The sequence below is a fragment of the Quercus suber genome, unplaced genomic scaffold (assembly GCF_002906115.3).
Source record: "Quercus suber isolate HL8 unplaced genomic scaffold, Cork oak 2.0 scaffold_379, whole genome shotgun sequence".
Taxonomy (NCBI): Eukaryota; Viridiplantae; Streptophyta; class Magnoliopsida; order Fagales; family Fagaceae; genus Quercus; species Quercus suber.
The window spans coordinates 574,961-599,208 of record NW_027069831.1 but is presented as its reverse complement, the minus strand read 5'-3'; the positions used below and the strand labels follow the sequence as shown (position 1 = coordinate 599,208).

The following is a 24,248-nucleotide window of genomic DNA, read 5'->3' as shown; positions in this document are numbered from 1 at the left end:
AACTAAACAATGGAAGTTAGCATATTGTTTTTTTATCTCATTTAAGATTACTACCAAATATAGAAAAATGAGAGTTTTATAAAAAATACTTTTTAAAAAACGAATTATGTTTTATTAAAAAAAATTAACATCAATATATATTTTTTTTGGGGCAAAAATTAAAAAGTTAACTTATTTTACTATTCTATTTATTTTTACTATTATTTATAAATTTTATTGTACTTTTTAATACTATTTTTAATAAAAAAAAAAATTCAATTTCAATAAAATAGGTCGATCCAAACTATCCCTTTAGATGCTTTCCACGAAGAAAAATAAAAATTGACATTTTTGATACTATTTTCAATAAAATAAAATAAGTCGATCCAAACTATCCCTTTAGAGGCTTCCCAGTTCCCCCGAAGAAAAAAAAAAAAGATTGGCATGCATCCTCCAAGTCTCCAACGGCAGACAAAGAAAGAAAGGGTAGAAGGAGACAAAGAAAGGAAAAGAAAAGAAAGTCGTATTATGCGCCCTGCAATCTTAACAGTGTACGTGTCTGGTCCTAAAGTGACGCGTGTCCCTAAAGCTTCACCGGACTAACCAGTTAAAGCTGACCCCAACTACCGGCCACAGCCGGTTACTGCTGTCTCACACTCTTACTTTGCCACCTCTTCCCGCTCACTATATAAATAACACCAGAGAAAAGTAAGTTCACAGCCATGGCGGTTCCGTACTAAAACCCAACACTCCCATCTCACCTCTTCACCTTCTCATCAAGGTTCACCGTTTCTCTTTTCTTCTCTCTTATATAGTATTATAAAAGTTCACAGCTTTTTCTTTTTCTCTTTGCTTTTTTTTTGTTAGGGTGCAGATTTATTTTGACCTCTTTTGTACTTTCTTTGACACTGCTTTGAATATATATTTTCCTCGAACAGTGGGAAAATAGACCGACATTTTCTTTGCTTTGTCCTGGGCTTTAATTGTTTTGACGAGAAAAATGGTTGTTTGGTTGCTAGAGGAAAAGGAAAAGGTTTGAAATTTTTACTGTTTGGGACTCAATAACACTATAAAGTATAAACTCCTCTCAGTGCTGCATGATATAAGGTTTTTGTTTGGTTTAAGGAAAGTTCAAGGAAAAGGAAAGATTTTTTTTTTTTTTTTTTTAATTTTTGGGGAAATGGGTTAGTTTCCAATTTGTTAAGTATTTATGAGATTTTTTTTTCCTCTCTCACTCTTTTCTTGAGCTTTTAAAAGTAATGGAGCATTTGGGGTTGGATGAAAATGAATTTTCCTTAACTTTTCCCCTGTTTTCACTGCAAACACACGGAGATATTCAGGTTGGTTTATTGTTGTGTAAAGTTTTGATCTTGGAGATAATTGTTCTGTGCTGTGTGTTATTAATATGCTGATTTGTTTATTCAAAATTTGGAAAATGTATGAGTTTTCAATGTTGGTAGGTAAAAGTGTGCTATGATATTGAGGTTTAGAGATTGGAAGATGAATTCTTTTAATTGAAAGCTATGAACTCCAGCTCATGGTTTTGTCATTCCAACTCCAGTTATTAGACTTCGGCTTTCTCTTCAACTTTATTTCGTCACTGTGGTTTTCGTTGTCAACTTGTTTCTGTGGCAGTGTGACTGCACCATCTTTATTTGTGATTATTATATCTACTCCTATTTGTTTTTTGGTTGGTAAGTTACATATGCACCACTGGGTTTTGAACCCCACAACCTTACCCTCCGCCCATTCTTATGGAAGAAGGAAGTGCCATTTGAGCTAGAGTTCATTGTCAATGTATCATTTATTTTTCTATCTTTGGTGGGGGGTGGTGGGATTGCTACAGATGTTACGTGTATTTTTCCTGAGTCTTGCTTTAGAGACATTATGGGTTTTCCTCAACCTTAAGATTACAGTTCATTAGTGATGAAATGTTTGTTTTCAGAAATATTCCTGGATCTTTTTTATGAATTACTTTCTCTAAAACAAATGGAGGCAAGAAACTTTATATGTGATTCAAATCAATTTCATGATCCACAATTCAATGTAATCATTCTCCTTGGTATGAAACACAAAATAACTGTGTGATTGTTGTACATCTGGTTCCTGATTGTAGGGTGTTCTTGTCTGAAGGTTTATCTGTGATTTGCATAAAGTGAAAAGTCTTTGATTCTCAGCTGAGAGACTATTAGGGAATAGGAATGGCTCTCGAGACATTTCTAGATTCCAACTTTCAAATGGAAGCAAACTCCCTGGTACTTACTAGGCCAACTGGAGGCTTTTTGGGGTTCTCAAGTTCTAATGACTTGCCAGAAAAGGATGAGCAATACCAGGCAGTGGTAGCTTCCCTCTTGAACACATCTTCTGGAAACTTGCCGAATAACATGTCTAGGATTGCACATATGAATGTGGGTAGGGTCTCAGGGGAAGTGAACCCAACCGTCTTAAATCATGTGGTGAATGGACTGAGTGTTAGGCCAAGTTCCTTGGTAACAGATTCTGAATCAGCACTTTCAGAGGGTCCTCATTCACATAGAAGTGCTAGTACCAACATGGATTCTTATCTGGAGTCACCCATATCACCTTCATCATTCTCATCTCGAAACCTAAGAAAAACTAGATCTTCAGTTATAGATGGTTCCTCCATTGCTCAGTATACCTCCCATCTAGAACAAGATTGCCCACAAGTGCATAAAAGGAAATACCAGCATGAGGAATTCAATAATGTATCTAAAGTGGCTGCACAGGTGCATAGCTCACTTCTAAAGGGCACTAGACAGGAGCCCCTCACTTCAACTCAGATGATTAAGAAACCAAGATTAGACATCAAGCAGGAGGCTATTATGCAACAGCATATTATTCAGCAGCTACTGCAGAACCCGGATTCTTCAAAGTTACAAGGACATCTACCCCAACTGCAAGCAATGTTTCAGCAGCATCAGTTACAAAATCAGAAGTGGCAAAAGATTTTGCAGTCTATTCCACAATATCAGGGAATTGACATGCAACAGCAACAGCAGCGACAGATGAGGCAACATCTCCAACAGCAGATGATGCATCAAGTACCTGTTATGCACCCATTTAATGAAGGCATCTGTTCGCGCCGGCTAATGCAGCAGATATATCATCTGCGGCAACGACCAGCTGTGAGTTGCTAGTGTAATTGTCTAAATAACGTTGTCTCTTACTATGACATCATGCTTTTTACTATTATAAACTACCCTTATTGGTGTCTAATGTTTTGCATTGTCAATACACAATTTGGGTTGAAGCATGGCTGATTTCTATGTTTTAATATCGCATCCTCTTTGTGCTTGAACCTGGTGATACAGCTTTAAGTTAGTCTAAATCTGATTTCTTTTTTCTTTTTTCTTTTTTTTTTACCCTCTCTTTAGGACAATGATATTGCTTATTGGAGGAAATTTGTGGCAGAGTATTATGCTCCTTCTGCAAGGAAAAGGTGGTGTGTGTCTCTATATGATAAAGTTGGACACAATGCCTTTGGTATATTTCCCCAGACAGCTAGGGTCAGTTCTCATTCTGCTTATTTATTTTCTTTAACATGAGAGACGATTGATCCTAATATTACAATACATAGTCACAAATGCTGTAGTGGCCACCAGTTGCATGGGTTGGGATCATGTGTTTTTACATGGTATGATAATAACATCTTCATGTCAGTTGTATGAAATTTTGTTTAAGATTTTTGCTCATGAATTCTTTCCCTTTATGTCATTAAATTCTTCTTTAACTGCTTCCCCCTTCTGCCACAACTTGCATGGAATGTGTGCAAAAAAGAAGAGAAGAAAACTATTTTTGTTGTATAAGTGAATTAATGCCTTGACTTAATGAATTTATATTCTTGTCTGATTTTTATCTTCCTCTGTATGCTTTAAGCTTATGTTGATTGCTTAGTAAATTTGAGATTTTTTGTTGCTTTTGTTCTTTTAGGATACATGGAAATGTGACTTGTGTGGTTGTAAATCAGGGAGGGGATTTGGTAAGCAAACTAGCATTATTAGATCACTTAAATTTTTCCTTCCCTGATTACCTATATTTATTGATAGCATATAACCTTTTTTATCTTTTGTTTCTTGGCAGAAGCATATTTTGAAATACTTCCTAGGCTTAATAGAATTACATTTGATAGTGTGATCGATGAAATATTGTTTCTCGATTTGCCGCGTGAGTGTAGATTCCCTTCTGGGTTAATGATGTTGGAATATGGAAGAGCAATTCAGGAGAGTGTCTATGAGCAACTGCGTGTTGTTCGTGAGGGTCAACTGCGTATTATTTACACTAATGATTTGAAGGTGAGTCAAAGTCCACTTCATGTGAAGTTGGTCGGTTAATTATGTGTATTATTCATGTTTCTCTTGTTCAATGCAAAATGTTATATAGGATGGTGATGTGTACATAGCAGTTTTTTTTTTTTTTTTTCTCAACTGCAGATACTATCATGGGAATTTTGTTCACGGCCTCATGAAGAGCTTTTGCCCCGAACATTTGTTGCGTCTCAGGTATTCTTGTGCTCTTTATTTTCCGTGGCTGTAAGCTATCCGCCTCGGTCTTCAAATGTGTCATATGATCCATTACTTATTCTTCTCAGCCGTAACTTTGGATCTAATGATCATGCTATGAATTAATTCTTAAATGTTGCAGATCAATCAATTGGTTCATTCTGCGCAGAAGTATGAAAGCAATAATAATGATAGTGGAACTGTTGGTGCATCATCTGATGGTCTACAAGCAAATTGTAATAAGTAAGAAATTAATGGATGAGAAATTTTATGCATTATTAACAGCCTTAGTTTTATATTTTATTCACTGTGCCTTTAGTTGAAGGACCTAATGATGTTTTATTGTCCTCTTTGTTAATTAAGAAGTTGATACATTAGGTGCAAAGATCTGCAATTGTGAGAATTGTCCAGGGGTTTGTTTTCCTGCTGCATGTTCTAACAAAAGGCTTTCATTAGACAAAAAGAAACCTATTTTTATTCTGTTGAATGACATATCTGTATGTTTCTAGATACTGACATTGGCTAGGGGTTACTCGACTATGAAGAAATTCAGTTTGGCCTTCCTATAATTGAGCCTGGTTAGGGATGTGGCCAGCATTGTTGACCTTTTGAAATTTATAAGAATAGTTGTAAGTTCAAATTATAAATGCTGCTGTAGGTATGCTAGAAAATTTGAGGTTTGAGAGAACCAGGGAAAATTGGTTGACTCCCCCCCTCCCAACACTTTTTATTCTTTTTCCTTCCACTTATTAGAATGTAAATGCAATAAATCATGCATTCACCTTGTTCTTGGTCACTTATCTTACCGTAGGTTCTTGGCAACTGGGTGTCATCTTGCAAGGGCTTTGGAGTTACAGCTGGTTGATGACTGGGGATTTTCCGGAAGATACACACGGTGTTTGCAGGTAAATCTCAACAATTCATTATGCTTAATTTTGAAGCTAACTCCATTGTGCTGACAGTTCATAATATGTTCCCATTATAATTGTTTAACAGATTGCTGAGGTCATCAATAGTATGAAAGATTTAATGACTTTCTGCCAGGATAATGACATAGGACCAATGGGTACGTAGTTCTCGCATGTTGCTATGATGGCATGTAATGATGCAAAATACTGTCCCGCCTCCCCCCCTCATGAATTATGAATCATCACCTAAAATGAAAAGAAAAAGGCAAACACCCTTTTAGATTGTTGCTTGAGTTCTTCTCCCCATTGACCTTCATTTCTATTGAAGCAGATCATTGTTTTCATATAACATCACTGATTAATTGTAGAGAGCTTGAAGAGGTATTCCCGAGAATCCACCACATCAAATTTCCGGAAAAAGGAATTACCAGAAAAGGTGGGTGAAAAATCTGCTCAAGGTCTGCCAACTGAGAAGGATAAGGTGATGGCTACATCTACTGCTCCTAGCAGTAATGTGGATGATAGTCTAAATATGACCAACCGAGGACATTTGACTACCTCAGAACATGCAGCATCAGCATTGCCAGGTTATTATAACAATTTTCTGAGACAGAACTCCTTGACCTCTGATGTGAACAGGGTGAAGCAAGAGAGTTCTTCAAATGTGTCTAACCACAATGCACCTTTTAAACCATATAAAGGTCCTAAAACCTCAAGTCCAAGACTAATCCAGAACTCACCAATTGATGGCTTGTCAAGTTCCCATTCCTTGGAAGGCAGCCAGAACATACAGGATCATACTATCCAGAAGATACTGCAGGAGATGGTAAACAACAGCAGAAAAGCGAACGGGAATGCTGCAAACAGAGTCAACTGCAAGATCAGCCAAGGTACAGTTGTTGACTTGCCAACAAGAGGCAGGGTGATCAACATTGTTCAAAGCGGGTTAGGTTCTGGGAACAGCACCACAACTGAGGCTGCTCCTGGAAATGCATTGAGTAGTAGTGTGGGGAGGATCAGCAGCTCAAGGGCAATGTTTAATAGGGAGTCCTCTGAGTTTTGTGGCAACAACAGCTTCAACAAGAAGAGAGAACCAGAGGTCCCAGAGAAGCATCTTCTGCCTGAAGCAATTCTGAACATGATTCCTGGGTATCATGAAAATGGAAAGTTCAGTAGCAGCAGTGGCAATGTGTGCTATGGATGGAAGGTATGACCTATTTTTGGGTTATTTCTTTTGTATGTGAGAGAATGTGGGAAGTTGCTTATCGTGTACAGAGAATCTTGAATCAGTTTCAATGGGTCCTTTTGCTAGTATCACATGACACAAAGAACAGTTATACACTCACATGAATTTTGAGTGCAATACAGTGAGTTTGTAAGATCTGCAACTTGATCATGATCAGAGTTTGTCCATATAATCTGATACCCTCACAACCTTAAATAGCTTTGATGATATATATGAAATCATACTATATAGCTTTTTAGCTTTTGGAATCATACTCATGAGCTTGGATTTATACTGAATCTTTGGACTTGTGTATGTAATATAGGATTTGAGTAGATGGTTACTGGTAATTGTGTGGATTTTTAAATTATTCAGGCTAGAATTCCATGTTCAAAAGTATAAAAGCAAAAGGAGATTACATTCATTTTGTTGAGCATCTGTTAAGCAGATATACATGTACAGTGACACTTCCTCCAGGCTGCAACTCACTTTTCAGGCAATTATAAAAATTGCTGTTGACATATACTTTTAAATTTTTAATGGCCTTTTAGGTTGAATTTGTAGACCCAATTAAAATTTGATCCAAATGCTTATTTAGTTAACAACTTGGGCTCTTTCTCAAAAAAAAAAAGAGTTAACAACTTGGGCTGAATTAATGGGCTTTGGGCTGGTCACGTGGGACCAAAATTAGCCCATATCCTTTATCACGTGGGCTGAGCTCATTGACCACGGGCTTAAACAATAATAGTGGGCTTAGGCCTTGTATAATTTTTTTAGATTAGTATTTTGGTAGGCCCATAGTTGTACAAAAAGTGTCCCAAGGACCTAAACACCAGCGAAGTACGAACAACATAAGAAAAGGAAAACTAGTGGTTTTCGCATTATAAATTTATAATTATATAAAAACCCAAATGGACAAAGTCAAATTTTCTTCTTCTTAATATAATAAAGCTAATCATCACATGTTGGCTACTGTATCATCCTTTTCTTTTAAGCTAATTACCACATTCATCTTTCTCAAAAAAAAAAAAAAAAAAAATTACCACATTCATGTTTGAAACTACATATAATTGACCATTCACAATATCTAACCTCTGTTTTTTACTAAATGCGCAGCTAGCTGAATCCATCAAAATCCAATTAGAAATTGTCAAGCGTTGATCACAAAAATTCAAAAACCAATTATGACAAAACTCTTGTTACATCTAGATTATGCACAAGTCAACTTTATTTTATTTCTAGAATTCCGGCGTAATTTTAAATGACAAATTTGGGATCAATAATAACGACTGGAATTAATAACGACTAGCAACTTTGAACCGGAAGTGTCCCCAGAGACTTGTAAGAGAAAACAAATAGGAAAAGTGGAAAAACAAACCAACATGTGAATGTAGAGACACTCATCTCCAAGTACAGCCAGATCAAGACAATTATATGCAGATAAATTAATTTAATTTCTACTAAACAATTAGCCAACTGTCATTTCTTGAAACCATTGTTATATTTCCCCTATATATATACTAGACTCATCACATGCACTTTGCGTGTGCGATGAGGTTCTTTTTTTTTTTTTTTTTTGTCATAATTTTTTTTTCTTTTTTATTTAGAGAATTTCAATCTATGGCATCCGTTCTTGATGATTACTCTTTATCATCAGATCAAGATACCAATCAATTTTTGGTGTAAGCGGGGAATGAGCCTAGGATCTCTTATACAATCATCAGAGACTTTACCAATTGAGTTAACTAAAATCCACTAGTGTCATAATTTTCCATTCATCTCAATTTTTAGATTATGACCCAATCCAAATATTAAATAAAAGAAACCAATGAGCCTTGATAAAGTTTAAAAAAAAAAAAAATGTTGGAACGTGGTCTTGAAGGAAATATACAAAGTAGACTGAATTTTTTTTTTTTTTTTTATAATTTTGGATAAGTTTGTTTTGAAGACATGGATTAGTAGGAGAATTTCCTATTTTGTAGGCATTTAAGTGGAGTTGGAGGTATATTTTTACTAAGTTGTCCCCAAGTTTTGTCTCTGTTAAACTTAGAGTCTAGGGGTATTTTTAAACCACATAAAACTCAAGTCTAAAGAGAGGAATCTTGTTATAGATAGCATAAAATAGATATCATTAATTGTTTGTGGTAGTTTCTTGAAAATTCAAAAATTAACTAAAACAATGGTCATGCTAAATTAATATAGCTATATATTATTAGACGGGCCTTATTAATGAGTGCACTAAGAGCAATTGTTAACAAACTATTTTAAAAAAATTTTAATGTCACTTTTATGAGAAATAGAAAAAGTTATCAAAATATTAAAAGATGTCAAGTCAAAATCCTATTCTATATGAGTGTCTCTTTACATAATACTATGTTTATTTTTAAAATTGCATTATGATTCATGAGTTTTCCTTTACATAATACTACGTTTATTTTTAAAGTTAGTGTCATGGTATGTAGTCAAAGAACAGATAATTAATCCTTTTGAAGGGCCCAACCTAGCCAATGCAAAATCTGATTGATTTGCATTCCATTATATGTCTAGGAGGATATTGGAATATTCGAAATCCTATAAGACAAAATATAAAATATTAGACAATGACTTCTTCTTTTCTTTTTTTTTGGGGGGGGGGTTGTAAATATTACTCCAGTGTCAGTGGCATGTCACATGTGCCTTTAGACGACTTGCAAGTCTTGCATTAATGGAGCTTCCACTTGGGATTTTGTTCCATTGTGTGGAGCTTCTGATTGTCCCTCCACCACTCAAGCATTCTTCTTATATGAATACAAGAATACAACAATGCAGGAGCAGCAGGACAACCAAAAAAAACCAACCAGAAACATTTAGACACTATACACTACAGTCATTCATATATTATATTCACCATGTTAATAATAATCAAACCATTAGTTCATAGCAAAAATATATATATTGTGGGGACAATTTTTGCTTCAAGGTCAAGGGCTAGACCATGTTGTAACCTAGGCAAATTTGTTGTCCCACATGCTCATTCCTTATAAGGTGTGAAGAGGAAGTCTTTCTTTTTCATGTGGGACAACAAATTTACCTAGGTTACAACATGGTCTAGCCTTTGGCCTTGAAGCAAAAATTGTCCCCACATATATTATTTAGATTCTTTCTCTCTTGTTTTTTCCCACCTCATGCTTAGTGAGGGTTAATATTATATTAAGAATATAGTTGCAAGAAATTATGCGATGACAAAATCAAATCTAATATATTCTTTGAAGTTGCTGATGAGATTTGTACTAATAGAAAGTTAACTAATCAAAAATGGAGTCACGTTCCATCATTTCATTTCTAGAAAACTAGTCTGAAGCAGTCACAAGAGACGGCTTCATTTCTAGAGAAATTAATCCTTTACCTAACTTCCAGCTCCACTACACCATTAGTCTCAAGACAGCTTAGGAGGTGTTTGATACATATTTTCAAACAACAATTTTCAGTTTTTAAATAACATTACACATATTTTTACACACTTTTTTACTCACACGTATTTTCACACATGTTTCAAATAACAATTTTCAGTTTTTAAGTATATGTAACAAACACCTCCTTAGTCTTATTAATGCACTTGTCAAGACAGTGTACTTAACATTTTTGCATTGATAATTTGATATCAGAAAAAGTCTAGAAATACAAAATTTTTTACAACTTCTTATCACAATTGTAATGTGACAAAGTGTAATTAATAAAGAAAAATAATAAATTTATGTATAAGTGATAGTTAACTATTCAAAATTGTTCTGCTACGTTAAAAAATAAATTATTAAATTATTTGTGGTGGCTCTTGATATTAACCACTGCATGACAAAATCATTGTAATTCTTACTTTTATTTGGATACTAGAATCCATATCCCGTCGTGACCTTATCTATTTTGGTAGGGTCAAAGATGAACATAGCCATTCAAAGTTGACAAAATAATAATAATAATAATAATAATAAAATTCAAAGCTCAGAACCTTCTACAAAGAAAAGTCAAATCCCCTTGCTGTTTCGCAGCTCCCTGTTCCCTATATAACACTCTTATCTTGAACTCTCTTAATGATAACTCCACTTGAGAGGATCATTCAATTTCAAACAATGGCAAGCTTCAACTTTGTGTACTTTCTTTCTATTGTATTCTCTTTATTCATCTCCACCGGAAGTGTCATAGCATCACATCCAGTGGTCAAAGCTGGTTATTATCCTTCATGGGCATTAGATAATCTCCCACCTTCAGCTATAAACACATCATATTTCACTCACATCATCTATGCTTTTCTTGTGCCTAGCAACGTTACCTTCAAGTTCAACATATCAAGTTCAGAAGCTAAGAACCTCTCAAATTTCGCCACCACCCTTCATCACAAAAACCCACCTGTGAAGGTTCTTTACTCAATTGGTGGAGGAGGTGTTGATCCAGACCGTTTTGGTCGCATGGCATCCAAAGCGTTGACACGTCAAATATTCATAAATGCTACTATTGATGTTGCACGTAAATATGGGTTTGATGGGTTTGACTTGGACTGGGAATTCCCTGAAAACCCAAAGGAAATGAATTTTTTGCCCAATTACTAAAAGAGTGGCGCTATGCAATCGAAAAGGAGGCTAGGATCACACATAGGCCCCCTCTACTGCTCACCGCCGCCGTGTACTACTCGGCGGACTTCCTTGTATACGGCGACCGCCGCTCCTACCCGGCGGCTGCGATTAAGAACTACATGGATTGGGTCAATGTGATGTGTTATGACTATCATGGGTCATGGGACACTTCTGCAACTGGGGCCCATGCTGCACTGTTTGACCCAAACACTAATTTGAGCTCAATCTATGGCCTTAAGTCTTGGATCAGGGCTGGAGTACCTGGAAACAAGCTAGTCATGGGCTTGCCACTCTACGGAAAATCATGGAAGCTCAAAGACCCAAAATTGCATGGAGTAGGAGCACCAGCAGTTGGTGTGGGCCAGGAGATGATGGTGTGCTTCTTTACTCTGAGGTGGAGGAGTTTAATAAGAAGAATGATGCCACAATAGCATATGATGTGCATACCGTGTCTACTTATTCTTATGTTGGGTCACTGTGGGTTGGGTATGATGATGCTCTGTCTACAACAGTGAAGGTTGGCTTTGCTCAGGCACTTGGGCTTCGTGGGTATTTCTTTTGGGCAATCAGCTATGATACTGAATGGAAAGTCACAGCACAAGGTAATCTCATTCAAATATTTTGTTCCAAATACCAAAATTTTCAGAGAGTAAATATTGGGTTAGTGCTCATGTGCATTGAATCCGTCAAAGATTATGATATGTGATCAAAATGAATATATATCATAATTTTGATAAATACAATGCACACGAGCACTTGACCAAAACCTTTATTCTTTTACAAACTTTATACTTTCACAAAAATGTCGCGGGTTTTCTCACAAACTTATCTTACTATAATTCACAAAAACTTACAGTCGGTGACAATTTGGTGTCACCATACATTCTCATTTAAGAAAAAAAAATACCTGCTATTCACACACTAAACCTACTTCTTTTTTCTTCTCCAAAAAAAAAAAAAAAAAAAAAAAAAAACTTTTTTTTCACACTATTAGTCTAATGTGCTTCTTTTACTTACCACATTAAACAAGTTGTGGAAAAGTTTATATATATATATATATATATATCTTTTAATAATAATTACTCGAATTTAACTTACTCTAAATTTTTAACTTTATTCTTTGTCTTTTTCTGGTAGAGTGGAGGAGCAATTTAGTTATAACACGACATACTATGAACTTTTCAAATGGTATTTTAAATACTTTTCATTAAATTAATTAATATTTGGTTATAACTTGTTAATATGCAGCATCGAGGGCATGGATCCAAGATTAATGAGAATGAAGTTTCCTTATCTTCCCTGATGTGAGCTCTGATCAGGAGATTTCAACTATCTGTCGGGATCAAGTACCATATTCTACGTGTTTTATAGTAAAACCATCTTGTCGAGTGTAATCGTGTATAATTTTAGAAGAAGTGAAATTCTTGACGTATGGTTAGGCTTGATTTAGTGTGCGTTCTAGCGATGCAATTTGCATTGCATGTGTTGCCATTTTGGGCTGGTCCCATGGCACTGTTCATGAACCAGCCAAAGCACAAAAATGTGTGAACGTGTTTAGTCTTTTAAAAATATTTTACTATAGTGTTTTCAGCAATAAGTTTCAGTTTTTAGCAAAATAAGCGGTTTCCACACACACTATTAAATTTTTTTTTCATTTATTACCTACAGTTAATAAATAATATAATATGCATCAATAGGCATGTGTGCATATGTGTAAGAGAGAGGTTGTTTGTTGTAACAAAATTAAACTCAATGCATATATGTATGTTCTTGCATGTGTTTGGTGCTCATATTTTATTCTACTGTCAAATTTTAATTTCATTTGTTACAATTTACAATCAAACAACAGTGTAATCAATTTATTTTTCTTTAAATGTGTATCAGATATCCTTGATCATAATTCAGTCTTTTTATTATTGCAATGTCAGAGTGCAGGTCATGCATATATATATATATATATATATATATCCTTTTTAATAATAATGACTCGAATTTAATGTACTCTAAATTTTTAACTTTATTCTTTGTCTTTTTCTGGTAGAGTGGAAGAGCAATTTAGTTATAACACGACATACTATGAACTTTTCAAATGGTATTTTAAATACTTTTCATTAAATTAATTAATATTTGGTTATAACTTGTTAATATGCAGCATCGAGGGCATGGATCCAAGATTAATGAGAATGAAGTTTCCTTATCTTCCCTGATGTGAGCTCTGATCAGGAGATTTCAACTATCTGTCGGGTATCAAGTACCATATTCTACGTGTTTTATAGTAAAACCATCTATTCGAGTGTAATCGTGTATAATTTTAGAAGAAGTGAAATTCTTGACGCATGGTTAGGCTTGATTTAGATTTTGTTTTTCCCCTATATAGTCAATAAATAATATAATACGCATCAATAGGCATGTGTGCATATGTGCAAGAGAGAGGTTGTTTGTTGTAACAAAATTAAACTCAATGCATATATGTATGTTCTTGCATGTGTTTGGTGCTCATATTTTATTCTACTGTCAAATTTTAATTTCATTTTATTACAATTTACAATCAAACAACAGTGTAATCAATTTATTTTCTCTTTAAATGAGTATCACATATCCTTGATCATAATTCGGTCTCTTTTATTATTGCAAATGTCACGAGCAGATCATATGACTCTAAATTCCGTCCAAATTAACAGCTAACTAACGGTGGGGTGCAAAATGTGCAGGGGATAATAGTTTACAGGGGTTAAGTATGCACCCGCATAGTTTAAGGGGGTAAGTGTAATATGTGGTATAGTTTAGAGGGATAAAGTGTAATTTTCCCTAAAAATCAAATAAGATAGAATTAGAACAAAGTGTAAAAGTAAATAATAATAATAATTCGCTATAAATTATTTTACTTTAGTCTATCCAAAGAATTGAAGCAATATTTGAAGAAAAGTTGATAAGAACAATTAACTTATTGTTCTTAAATTGTTATTATCTAAAAAAACTACTGCAATTTGGTGTAGCCACTTGATCTAACTACAGCTTTTAAACCCTACTTTTATTATGTAGTGTAGGGACTTAATTTGGATTGACTCTGAGTACGAATGAGTTTTCAGCCCAACAAGCCCAAACAATAAATTTTTAGAGTATGGGTCCAAGAACTAGTACTGTTTGACAGGAAAGGTTCTACTCATCAAGTAACAAGGGATACTTTGGGTTTATTTCTGGAGAAAAACTCTCTTCGGCTCTCTTTCAGTCAGTCTCTCTCTTCTTTTTCTTTTTTTTCTTTTCTTTTCAAAAGTCCCATACAATTTCCTTCGTTCCTATGTTATATACTCCGTTTTTCCCCCGTTTCCATCGTACACGTGTAGTTCTTATCTTGGGAGCTCCTTTCTGTCCCATCCAGCACCTACCGGAACTTTCAGCTTAGTGGCCATAAAGCTGCTTAGTTACTGTTCAGGTATCACCTCCACATTAATGCGGCCAGAGTGTTAGCTGGAAGGCATTTAATGTGGAGGTGATGGCCTTAAAAGATATTTGCTACCTTCCCCGACGCCTCCTTAAGTTATATCCAATCTCCAGTTCAGATACAACTTGGCGGAGTCTCCCCAATAACATGAAAGTTACATTCACCTCGTACTTTGGTGTCCTCGGACATGTGTTATGCCGTTGTATATAATATCTACCCGCTTCTCCTATATTACCCATTTAGTAATAATAAAACTTTTTTAGACTATCCTCGGATAACGAAGTGTCCTCGGATTGGGCCGTTGGGCCCCGAGCCCACTTCTGAGGATTACCATCCCTTTTTAACTAACAGGCCCCACATATAGTATAATATAGTATATGATATGATATGATTTAGAATTCAACTCAAATTTGAAATTAAAAGAAAATTAGCATTTTGAACTTTTGTTTCATTTTCACAATTTTTTAAAGGTTATACTTTCTCATTTATAGTGGGACAGCTATTTAATTGGAAAATACAAAAAAAAAAAAAAAAAAAATTAAGTGGTAAATATATATATATATATATCTTTTAATAATAATTACTCGAATTTAACTTACTCTAAATTTTTAACTTTATTCTTTGTCTTTTTCTGGTAGAGTGGAGGAGCAATTTAGTTATAACACGACATACTATGAACTTTTCAAATGGTATTTTAAATACTTTTCATTAAATTAATTAATATTTGGTTATAACTTGTTAATATGCAGCATCGAGGGCATGGATCCAAGATTAATGAGAATGAAGTTTCCTTATCTTCCCTGATGTGAGCTCTGATCAGGAGATTTCAACCATCTGTTGGAGATCAAGTACCATATTCTACGTGTTTTATAGTAAAACCATCTTGTCGAGTGTAATCGTGTATAATTTTAGAAGAAGTGAAATTCTTGACGTATGGTTAGGCTTGATTTAGTGTGCGTTTGCGTAGCGACTGCATTTGCATTTGCATGTGTTGCCATTTTTGGGCTGGTCCCATGGCACTGTTCATGAACCAGCCAAAGCACAAAAATGTGTGAACAGTGTTTAGTCTTTTAAAAAATATTTTACTATAGTGTTTTCAGCAATAAGTTTTCAGTTTTTAGCAAATAAGCGGTTTCCACACACACTATTAAATTTTTTTTTCATTTATTACCTACAGTTAATAAATAATATAATATGCATCAATAGGCATGTGTGCATATGTGTAAGAGAGAGGTTGTTTGTTGTAACAAAATTAAACTCAATGCATATATGTATGTTCTTGCATGTGTTTGGTGCTCATATTTTATTCTACTGTCAAATTTTAATTTCATTTTGTTACAATTTACAATCAAACAACAGTGTAATCAATTTATTTTTTCTTTAAATGTGTATCAGATATCCTTGATCATAATTCAGTCTTTTTTATTATTGCAAATGTCAGATGCAGGTCATGCGGCTCTAAATTCCATCCAAATTAATAGCTAACTAACGGTGGGGTGCAAAATATGCAGGGGATAATAGTTTAGAGGGGTTAAGCATGCATCCGCATAATTTAAGGGGGTAAGTGTAATATGAGGTATAATTTAGGGGGATAAAGTGTAATTTTCCTTAAAAATCAAATAAGATAGAATTGGGACAAAGCATAAAAGCATATAATAATAAAATCTCAACAAAGCATAAAAGTAAATAATAATAATAATTCACTATAAACTATTATACTTTAGTATATCCAAAGAATTGAAGCAATAGAAGAAAAGTTGATTAGAACAATTAACTTATTGTTCTTAAATTGCTATTATCTAAAAAAAACTACTGCAATTGTGCAGCCACTTGGTCTAACTACGACTTTTTAATGTCGCGGAAGCCTAAAGAGAAGCACACACAATGCTCTCTTTGATGGACAGAAACTAAATTGTTAGTTTCTGGGTAGTAAACCTCGAATCCATGAGGAGTTCCTTGAATCCACAAGGTGATAGGTCTGGAATCCACTAGAGAACACAATAGACACAAGTCTGAATTTTTATTGATAATAAACTATGAAAAACGTTTACAGACTTAGGGGCCTATTTAAGGGCTCCTTAAAACTTGACAGATAAGAAAATATAATCTAAAATAACTCCTAATTGATACCTAACCATAACAGGAACCAAATTTGACCTAAAAAGCATTAAATGCACTTAAAAACAAGGAAATAAATCACCTAAACCTAAAATAACGTTTTTTTACATAAAAATACCAAAAATAATAAATTACAATAATTAAATAGTAAATTGTGTCCTACATCACTTTTAAACCCATATTTTTTTTTTTAATATAGTATAATATAGTATATGATATGATATGATTTAGAATTCAACTCAAATTTGAAATTAAGAGAAAATTAGCATTTTGAACTTTTGTTTCTTTTTCAAATGTTTTTAAAGGTTATACTTTCTCATTTATGGTGGGACAGCTATTTAATTGGAAAAAAAAAAAAAAAAAAAAAAAAAAAAAGTGGTACAAGACTTGGGTTTTACAATGAAACTGACATTATGCCCATGCGATGCACAACTTAATAAAATTCACATGTAAATAATTTTTTTAAATTTACTTAAAATTAAATAATAGGATAGATAATAAAAATAAATGAATATTTTACTTTTAAGTTATATAATGAATGCATATTGTGTGAAACTAAGGTATTATAAAATGCAAATATATATATATATATATATATTGAGCTTTAAGGCTCAATTAATCACCAACGTATATTTAAATGGAAAAACCTTGAATTTAATAATTAAAAACTATCCAAACAACAATTGAAACCATATTTAAGTGGAAATCTCAATTCAATAATTAAGTACAATCTAAATTACTAAACATTAAAAATAATGAAAAATTTTGCAAAACAATTAATGACAAATTCAAATCCACACAAGTTTGAAGCAAAGCTTACAAATTTTGTTTCATGATATTGGCAAAAAATAAATTACAAAAAAAAAAAAAAAATCATCTTATGCATTCTAAAAACAAACATAATAATTTATTGCACTCTTTTAATAAGTTATTACTTATATATATTGGTAAATATGTTTATATCATGAATAAGATATTTTTTCTTATATATAATTTTGATATTATTTTTTTAAAACAATAAAAATGTTTAATGATCTTAACCCAACAAAAAAGTTACTAATTTTACTTCTTCAAGGTGGGTTTCAAATAGTCAACCAACTTGGTTCTTCAAATTTACTATTTCTTTATTTGCTCAAAAATTTCTCTTTAATTTATATTCATGGAATAATATATGTTACCAATTAAAACTCTTAAAATACATATTGATAATAACAGTGAAATATCATATCAAACTCTCGAAAAAAACAAAATAGCTATCATAAACTTTATCAAAAAGCACATGCAATAAAATCAATGTCTTACAAAGAATAAGAAAATTAAATGCAAAAAAATGTTAATTCAAGAACCTGGTTTCAAATAATTGGGGAGACATCCTCCAGCCATATATGTACATCGTTTTCATCTTTAGCAAATCTAGTTGGTTCATTTGTTGCCTCAAGAACATGGGTTCAAATCCTATTACCAAAAAATATATATATTAAAATTATGCAATAAACAAAGAATGAAACCAACTAGATATAATAAAGACCAAATAAAAAGTAACTTAAATGAAGCATTGAAAAGAAAGAAATATAAATCAACACATAAACTCAAAGTTACAGAGAAGTTCCTATTAAAGAAAAAAACAAACGTAGTTATGGAGAAGAAATTGAAAATAATAGTTAAGGAGACGAAATGGAGAGAATGAAGTCTAATATATGTGCAACGTCAACTAAGTTTTTGTATTTATCTAAAAAATTGAAAAAAAAAATCTGTAATTTGATGAAGTCATTTGGTGTAACTATGGTTTCTAAACCCAACTTTTATATATATATATATATATATATATATATTCTTTTTTAGGTTTTTCATATACTTATTTGTAATTTGGAAGTGAAAGATAATTAAGGACTTGTGGTAGGAAAAAAAAAAATATTGTACAAATTCTTATAATAAATCAAATATAGAATTTCTTTAAAATTTAAAGTCATATTGTCAAATTTCAATGATTCTAAACTGGATTGTTTTCTTATTTACTCTCTAGCATTTAAATCTTATATCATATCAGTATATACTATATTTTAGGGTAATTATTGAGTACTCTCAAAGTACCATAAATGCGTACTCTCTCCTCTCACATAACTGTGGATCCCACTAATTAAATTTATGATGGAACCAACAATTCATGTGAGATGAGGGAGTATGCACTTATGGTACTCTCGGAGTATTCAATAACTTTTCTATATTATAAAATTTGGGCTTAGAAGCCGTGGTTGCACCTAGTGGCTTCACCAAATTGTAGTAAAGGCTTAGAAACCGTGCAGCTTCCTCAAATTGTAGATTTACTAAATTGCAGTATTTTTTTGATAAAAACAACAATTTATTTGTTCATATCAAATTCTTCGTAGTGTTTTAATAAAACATGTAACCTTTTTAGTCATATCAAACTATTTTTTACCTTGCCCTCCTTGAAGTTTATGTATAACTGTGGTAAAAACAACTATTCTTATTACTTAGGCAATTCGACATTTGTGAAATCTATAGTAGAATGTTTTATCAAACCTATCATCCACAGTATTATTGGTATGTATTTCTCTTCTTTGTTTATGTGTGTGTGCTTTTTTTTTTCTTATATATTTTTTATGAGTAAAATCCATTATATAAACCTCTATGAATATTTACGCTTTATCTTTTTATTATCTAAGAATTATCAAATTTTATATTCTAACAGGGATTTCATCTTTTTATTAGATTAAATTAATTTTCTTAAATAGTAAAATTTTTATGTTACTATTTCTCATTTTTATTTATTTTTTGTTAGTAATATTATATGCAGGTGTGGAAGAGATTGTCTAACATTATGAGCATGTGATTTTTTTCCATTGTAATTAATTTTTGTTTTGGTTGTTACAAATATTAATATTCATACCTATAGTTAGGACCCACAAGACTTTTGAATAATATTCATGAGAAAAAATATATATAAAACACAGCATCTTATGAATACCAACAACATATTCCTTCACAAGATTGCTATAACAAGTAATATCAAATATACATCATGAAAATGAATCCACACCTCAATATGAGCTCGCAACTTTGCTTGAACAAATAATTTTTTTTTTTTTTTTTTAACAATTGTCTATATCATTTTTCTTCCATAGGACTCCTTTAATATTATATTTTTTTTATGACTCTCCACTCATTTACAAGGAGATCCTCTTTAGATAAAAGAGGTCATTAGTGTATCTCAAAACATAACTCTAAATAAAGTTATGAAAAAAAAAATACCTTGTAGTTTATGCTCTTAAAGTACATAACACAATTCAGATGTTACTACAAATGTCATTATAAGACAATCGACAAGTTAGAAGATAATTATGATTTTTTTTTCCCTCATGGTAAATGGTTAAGTTTCCTAAGTTTTTAATTATTAAATTTAGGATTTTTTTTTTTATATTATATAAATATGTTGTGTGATTGCTTGAGGCAACTATACTTTATATACAATTTATATGTTATAGACTCAAGTGATTATTAATTTATTATTTCTTAATAAAATTCTCTAAAAGTTTATAGTCAAAACCGTTCAACGCTCGGGAATAATACTTGTTATAAGTTTAAATTTCTTATATTTGGATTACTCTTTCAAGTTATTCCGTTGGTGAATATATATTACTTATATTTGTTAATATCTTTGAAATGATACTGTTCATTAAAAATTAAATTATATTTTGTTGTATTTTATGTGAAAGTTAAAATTTTGTTTAGTTATTTATTACTTATAATAATCAACATTTTTTCAAATTTTTTAGTTATTTGTTAATATTTTTTCAATGTTTATTTATTTTTATTTTTTTCCAATTAATTATATTTCAATAATATCTTTTAATCTTGTCTTATTGGACTAAAATCCGAACTCCATCACTAATGTGGACACTATTGAAAGATATATAGAGGTTTGGCATAGATGTCAACAATAATGACCCTATTAATGTGATAAATAAATTCACAAACGGATAATTATGTCAATAAATGGTAACAACGAAGACCTACCAATATGGTTGGGACACCATTTTTAAAGAGACTGATAGTTTTGGTAAAAACTTCAAAAGGAGTAGCTTCCATCTACTAAATAAGTAACTAACCTGCTACTATCACTAAGCAAAAAAGCAAATAACTAAAGCAAAGAAAAAAAAATAGTTTAAGACTTATATTTTTTTTCATTTGAAAATATTTCGATCATTGAGATATACAATAGTCTATGATTTGGCTTCAGATGGTAAGTTTTCTTATCAGTCTAGTTTGCTCTTTGAGAATGCTATGAACCTCACCCATTTTCATACCCAATTTGAACTTCCTTATTTATGCGTTCTGAGGAATCGATAATAAGTGATTGGTTCATGTATATAGGAGTGGGTAGAAAGTGTATACCGCATGCACTAACAATCACAAGTATTAATATATTGTGAAATTAGGCGTGAAATTGAATGTATTCTTAATTAGAATTATATATTGTGATGATGCATAGAAAATCAATAGGCTAAATATTCCGGGCTTCAATGGATTAGAGGTTGTTTGAAAGGCCTGAAAAGAAAGGAACATAAGATCAAAGGTAACTGGGACGAACCGGTCAAGAACCCTCCGATACTTAAGTTAGTTTTTTCTTAGAACTCAAGAATTCCAACTTTTGAGGAATGGTGGAAAACTTACTTTTATTTAAAATGGATGAGTCCTTATATAGTGAGCCTTGGAGTGGTTACTTGATTGGTAACTTCCTCAAACCGTATGGAAGTTACAAGATTCAGACTTAATTTCTAAAACTGCTATAAAAGTTAGAAGATTTAATCTTGTTTTCTATAACCGCCATTAGAAGTTAAGAGTTTAGTAATCGAGAAGTTAAAGCAACGAACAAGGATTTTGCTTATTCTTCAAGATAGTAAAACGTGGTTTGAATTATAAGCTTTTGTGCATAAATTCATTCTAAAGATTTTCTAATTATTGAGGGGTCATCCAGGTGTTTCTATGCTGGGCGACCTTCTTAAATTGGACAACCTCCTTATGCTGGACGACCTTTCTGGATTGGGACAACATCTTGGACGAACTAGAGATGACCCAATTTGTGGTTTCTTATATGTACTGGACAACAACTCAAGGACGAACTATACTTGTTTCTCATCCCATCATAGTGTATAAGAGATTTTGGGAGATTTTGGGAGATTTTTGAAGATTTTGTAAGATAAGTTTGGAATATAATATATGTATATTTGATGGGTAGAATTATACAACCATTTGCATGAAGCTATCATAAATCCAAAAATATACTGATTGTTTTTTCTTTTCTTTTTATCGTTTGTTACGCGACATTTCTTTTTATTCTTAAGAGCTCGTGATTCACTCCCGTTCTTTTTTATTTTATTTGATAGCTACTCCCGTTCTAATTCAAATGGGAAACACACACCTTCGCTCAGCATATATTACTTCTATAATGCTTTTAACCTAATATCTATTGCATTCATCCAGGCTTCTTTATCGTTTATGCTATTCAATCTCCTTTATCCGATCGAGGAAAATAAAAAATAAAAAAGATTCAACCTTTTCCTATTCAATATATAGGTTCACCTCTTATTATCATATGTACTATTCGCCGAAATCTTAGGCTTATACAACCAGAGCATTCATATAAGGGAAATTATTATTACACACATTCTTGCAAACATTATCATTTAAAAAAAATAAATGGAATCTTTCACTAAAAATGGAGTCTTTCACCATCCAAATACCCCAATGAAATCTTATCCTTCCAATTCCCTTCAAAACCTTTTATCATATATTCTTTATATATAAAAACATCAAAATAAAATGAAGTAAATCTCATCCTTTCCCAATAAAATGAAGTAAATTAGCCTAGTGAGGTTTATGCGTTTGTCAACTACCGAATTAGACATAAATGTGATGATATCTCTAGCACCAAAAAATGAACACACACACACATGAAATAATGACTTCAATGCTATATATTTTGGTGTCAATTTTTTGATATTAGGTCTCATCACATTCTCTTCTATTTCGGTAATTAGCAAATGCATAAATGATAAATCTCACTAGACAAACATAAAAATCTAAATTAAGATGAATGAAAATAAATAAATAAATAAATAACCTTGGAGCACGCATGTAGGACATGCCATAAGACTAGGACAATATAATAAAAGTTGGGTTCTAAAATTCATTGTTGCATCAAGTGACTATTTTCTCTTTGTGCCAATTGACTCCCTTAATTAGAGGATTTGATAATTTACATAATTTTCCTGTTTGTGGTGTTTTCAAATTAAAACATTATTTTTAAAAAGTTTATAATTAAAACCATGAATAATTTAAATTGCATTAATTCATTTTGTTAGATGACTCACTACAAGTACATTATATTTAACATAATTACTCATAGTGAAACTCTATTTAAATTGTTCCCAAAAAAAAAAACTATACTCTAATTAAAAATTAAAAATCATGAGTTGTTAGAAAATTTCACGAATTTTTATAATTTATTTTATATTTGTGGGGCCTATGGGCCTGGTAACCTTGGCCCACTTCACATCTGAACCAAGGCCCATGCCGAGGAAGAAGTATTGTACCAAGATGATGTATGAAGGCCTAAGCTCTTAGAACCCCCGCTGAGGATATCCATGTCCTCGGCAGACCGAGACTAACCCCAAGTGGTGGGGGGGAGACGAGTTTAGGAGAGGTTGTCACCTCCACAATAAATGCGCTCACCCAACCCCCTGGCCACATTAATGGAGATGTGACTCCTGGACTGGATAACCTTGGTCACTGTAAATCACTTGAGTACTGATAGTACAACTGATGGGATGGACAGTCAAAAGGAAGGCGCATGGATGATCAATAGATGGAAGAAAGAGAAGAAGGAGAGGGGGCTATATAAGAAGAACCCAACAGAACAAAAAGGGAGGAGGGAAAAAGAAAAGGGGGAAAGGAAGGAAGCTCCTCGGATGAGTACCGAGGAGCAACCTTAAGGAGCTGCCTGGATGCCTCGACCTTCAAAGGGTTGGAATTCTTGTTTTTAGAGTTGCCTGTCTATTAGGGCCTAATTATTCATCCCATTCTCTAAAAATGTATTGTTTGGGCTTGTTGGGCTAGATACCCATCCTTTTTCTAGGTCCAATCCAAACTAAGTCCTTACAATTGTCACCGTCTGTGGGGAGAATTTGTGCACTAACAGGCGCAACGGACGATCGTTCCTAAATAGCTAGTTTACGGAAGGTTAACCATGATGTGCCACAAAAAAAAAAAAAACAATATATAAATAAATGAATAAATAAACTTTTGCAAAAAGGTAGAAGATTCAAAGGAAAAGAGATGAAGCATCGCATTATTTTATTAAATGAAAAAGAAATACAAGATACAAACAGAGGCTCAGACAGGCGTGTTTTAAAGCTAAGGCTACAAACA

General features: G+C 32.7%; 2 protein-coding genes across 6 annotated transcripts; both read left to right on the top strand.

The window, feature by feature from the left end:
* Positions 1 to 633: 633 nt before the first annotated feature.
* On the top strand, positions 634 to 6,904 carry LOC112030116 (probable transcriptional regulator SLK2). Of its 5 annotated transcripts, none has more exons than XM_024062801.2 (10): positions 634 to 760; positions 2,113 to 3,125; positions 3,375 to 3,506; positions 3,931 to 3,979; positions 4,081 to 4,292; positions 4,431 to 4,499; positions 4,642 to 4,742; positions 5,311 to 5,404; positions 5,496 to 5,565; positions 5,776 to 6,904. In XM_024062801.2, exons 2-10 carry the CDS (start codon positions 2,181 to 2,183, stop codon positions 6,618 to 6,620), a joined length of 2,517 nt encoding a protein of 838 aa, XP_023918569.1. In that variant the 5' UTR covers positions 634 to 760; positions 2,113 to 2,180; the 3' UTR covers positions 6,621 to 6,904. The 5 variants fall into 5 exon arrangements, with proteins under 5 accessions (XP_023918569.1, XP_023918568.1, XP_023918570.1 ...); XM_024062800.2 differs by having other exon boundaries at positions 663 to 760; positions 2,096 to 3,125; XM_024062802.2 differs by lacking the exon at positions 634 to 760 and adding an exon at positions 788 to 1,012 and having other exon boundaries at positions 2,096 to 3,125.
* A 3,787-nt stretch (positions 6,905 to 10,691) lies between these two features.
* Positions 10,692 to 12,691, top strand: LOC112030106 (class V chitinase CHIT5b). The gene is given in 4 exon segments (XM_065760733.1): positions 10,692 to 11,195; positions 11,198 to 11,593; positions 11,596 to 11,841; positions 12,488 to 12,691. Coding segments are annotated over 4 exon segments (1,164 nt in total). The 5' UTR covers positions 10,692 to 10,699; the 3' UTR covers positions 12,514 to 12,691.
* The last annotated feature ends 11,557 nt before the right edge of the window (positions 12,692 to 24,248 follow it).

Bases quoted from the DNA above. Each gene is read 5' to 3' on its own strand.
- LOC112030116 (XM_024062801.2), top strand. From the start codon at position 2,181: ATGGCTCTCGAGACATTTCTAGATTCCAACTTTCAAATGGAAGCAAAC. The intron at 3,980-4,080 runs GTAAGCAAACTA...GTTTCTTGGCAG, and splicing joins TAAATCAGGGAGGGGATTTG to AAGCATATTTTGAAATACTT. The intron at 4,743-5,310 runs GTAAGAAATTAA...ATCTTACCGTAG, and splicing joins CTACAAGCAAATTGTAATAA to GTTCTTGGCAACTGGGTGTC.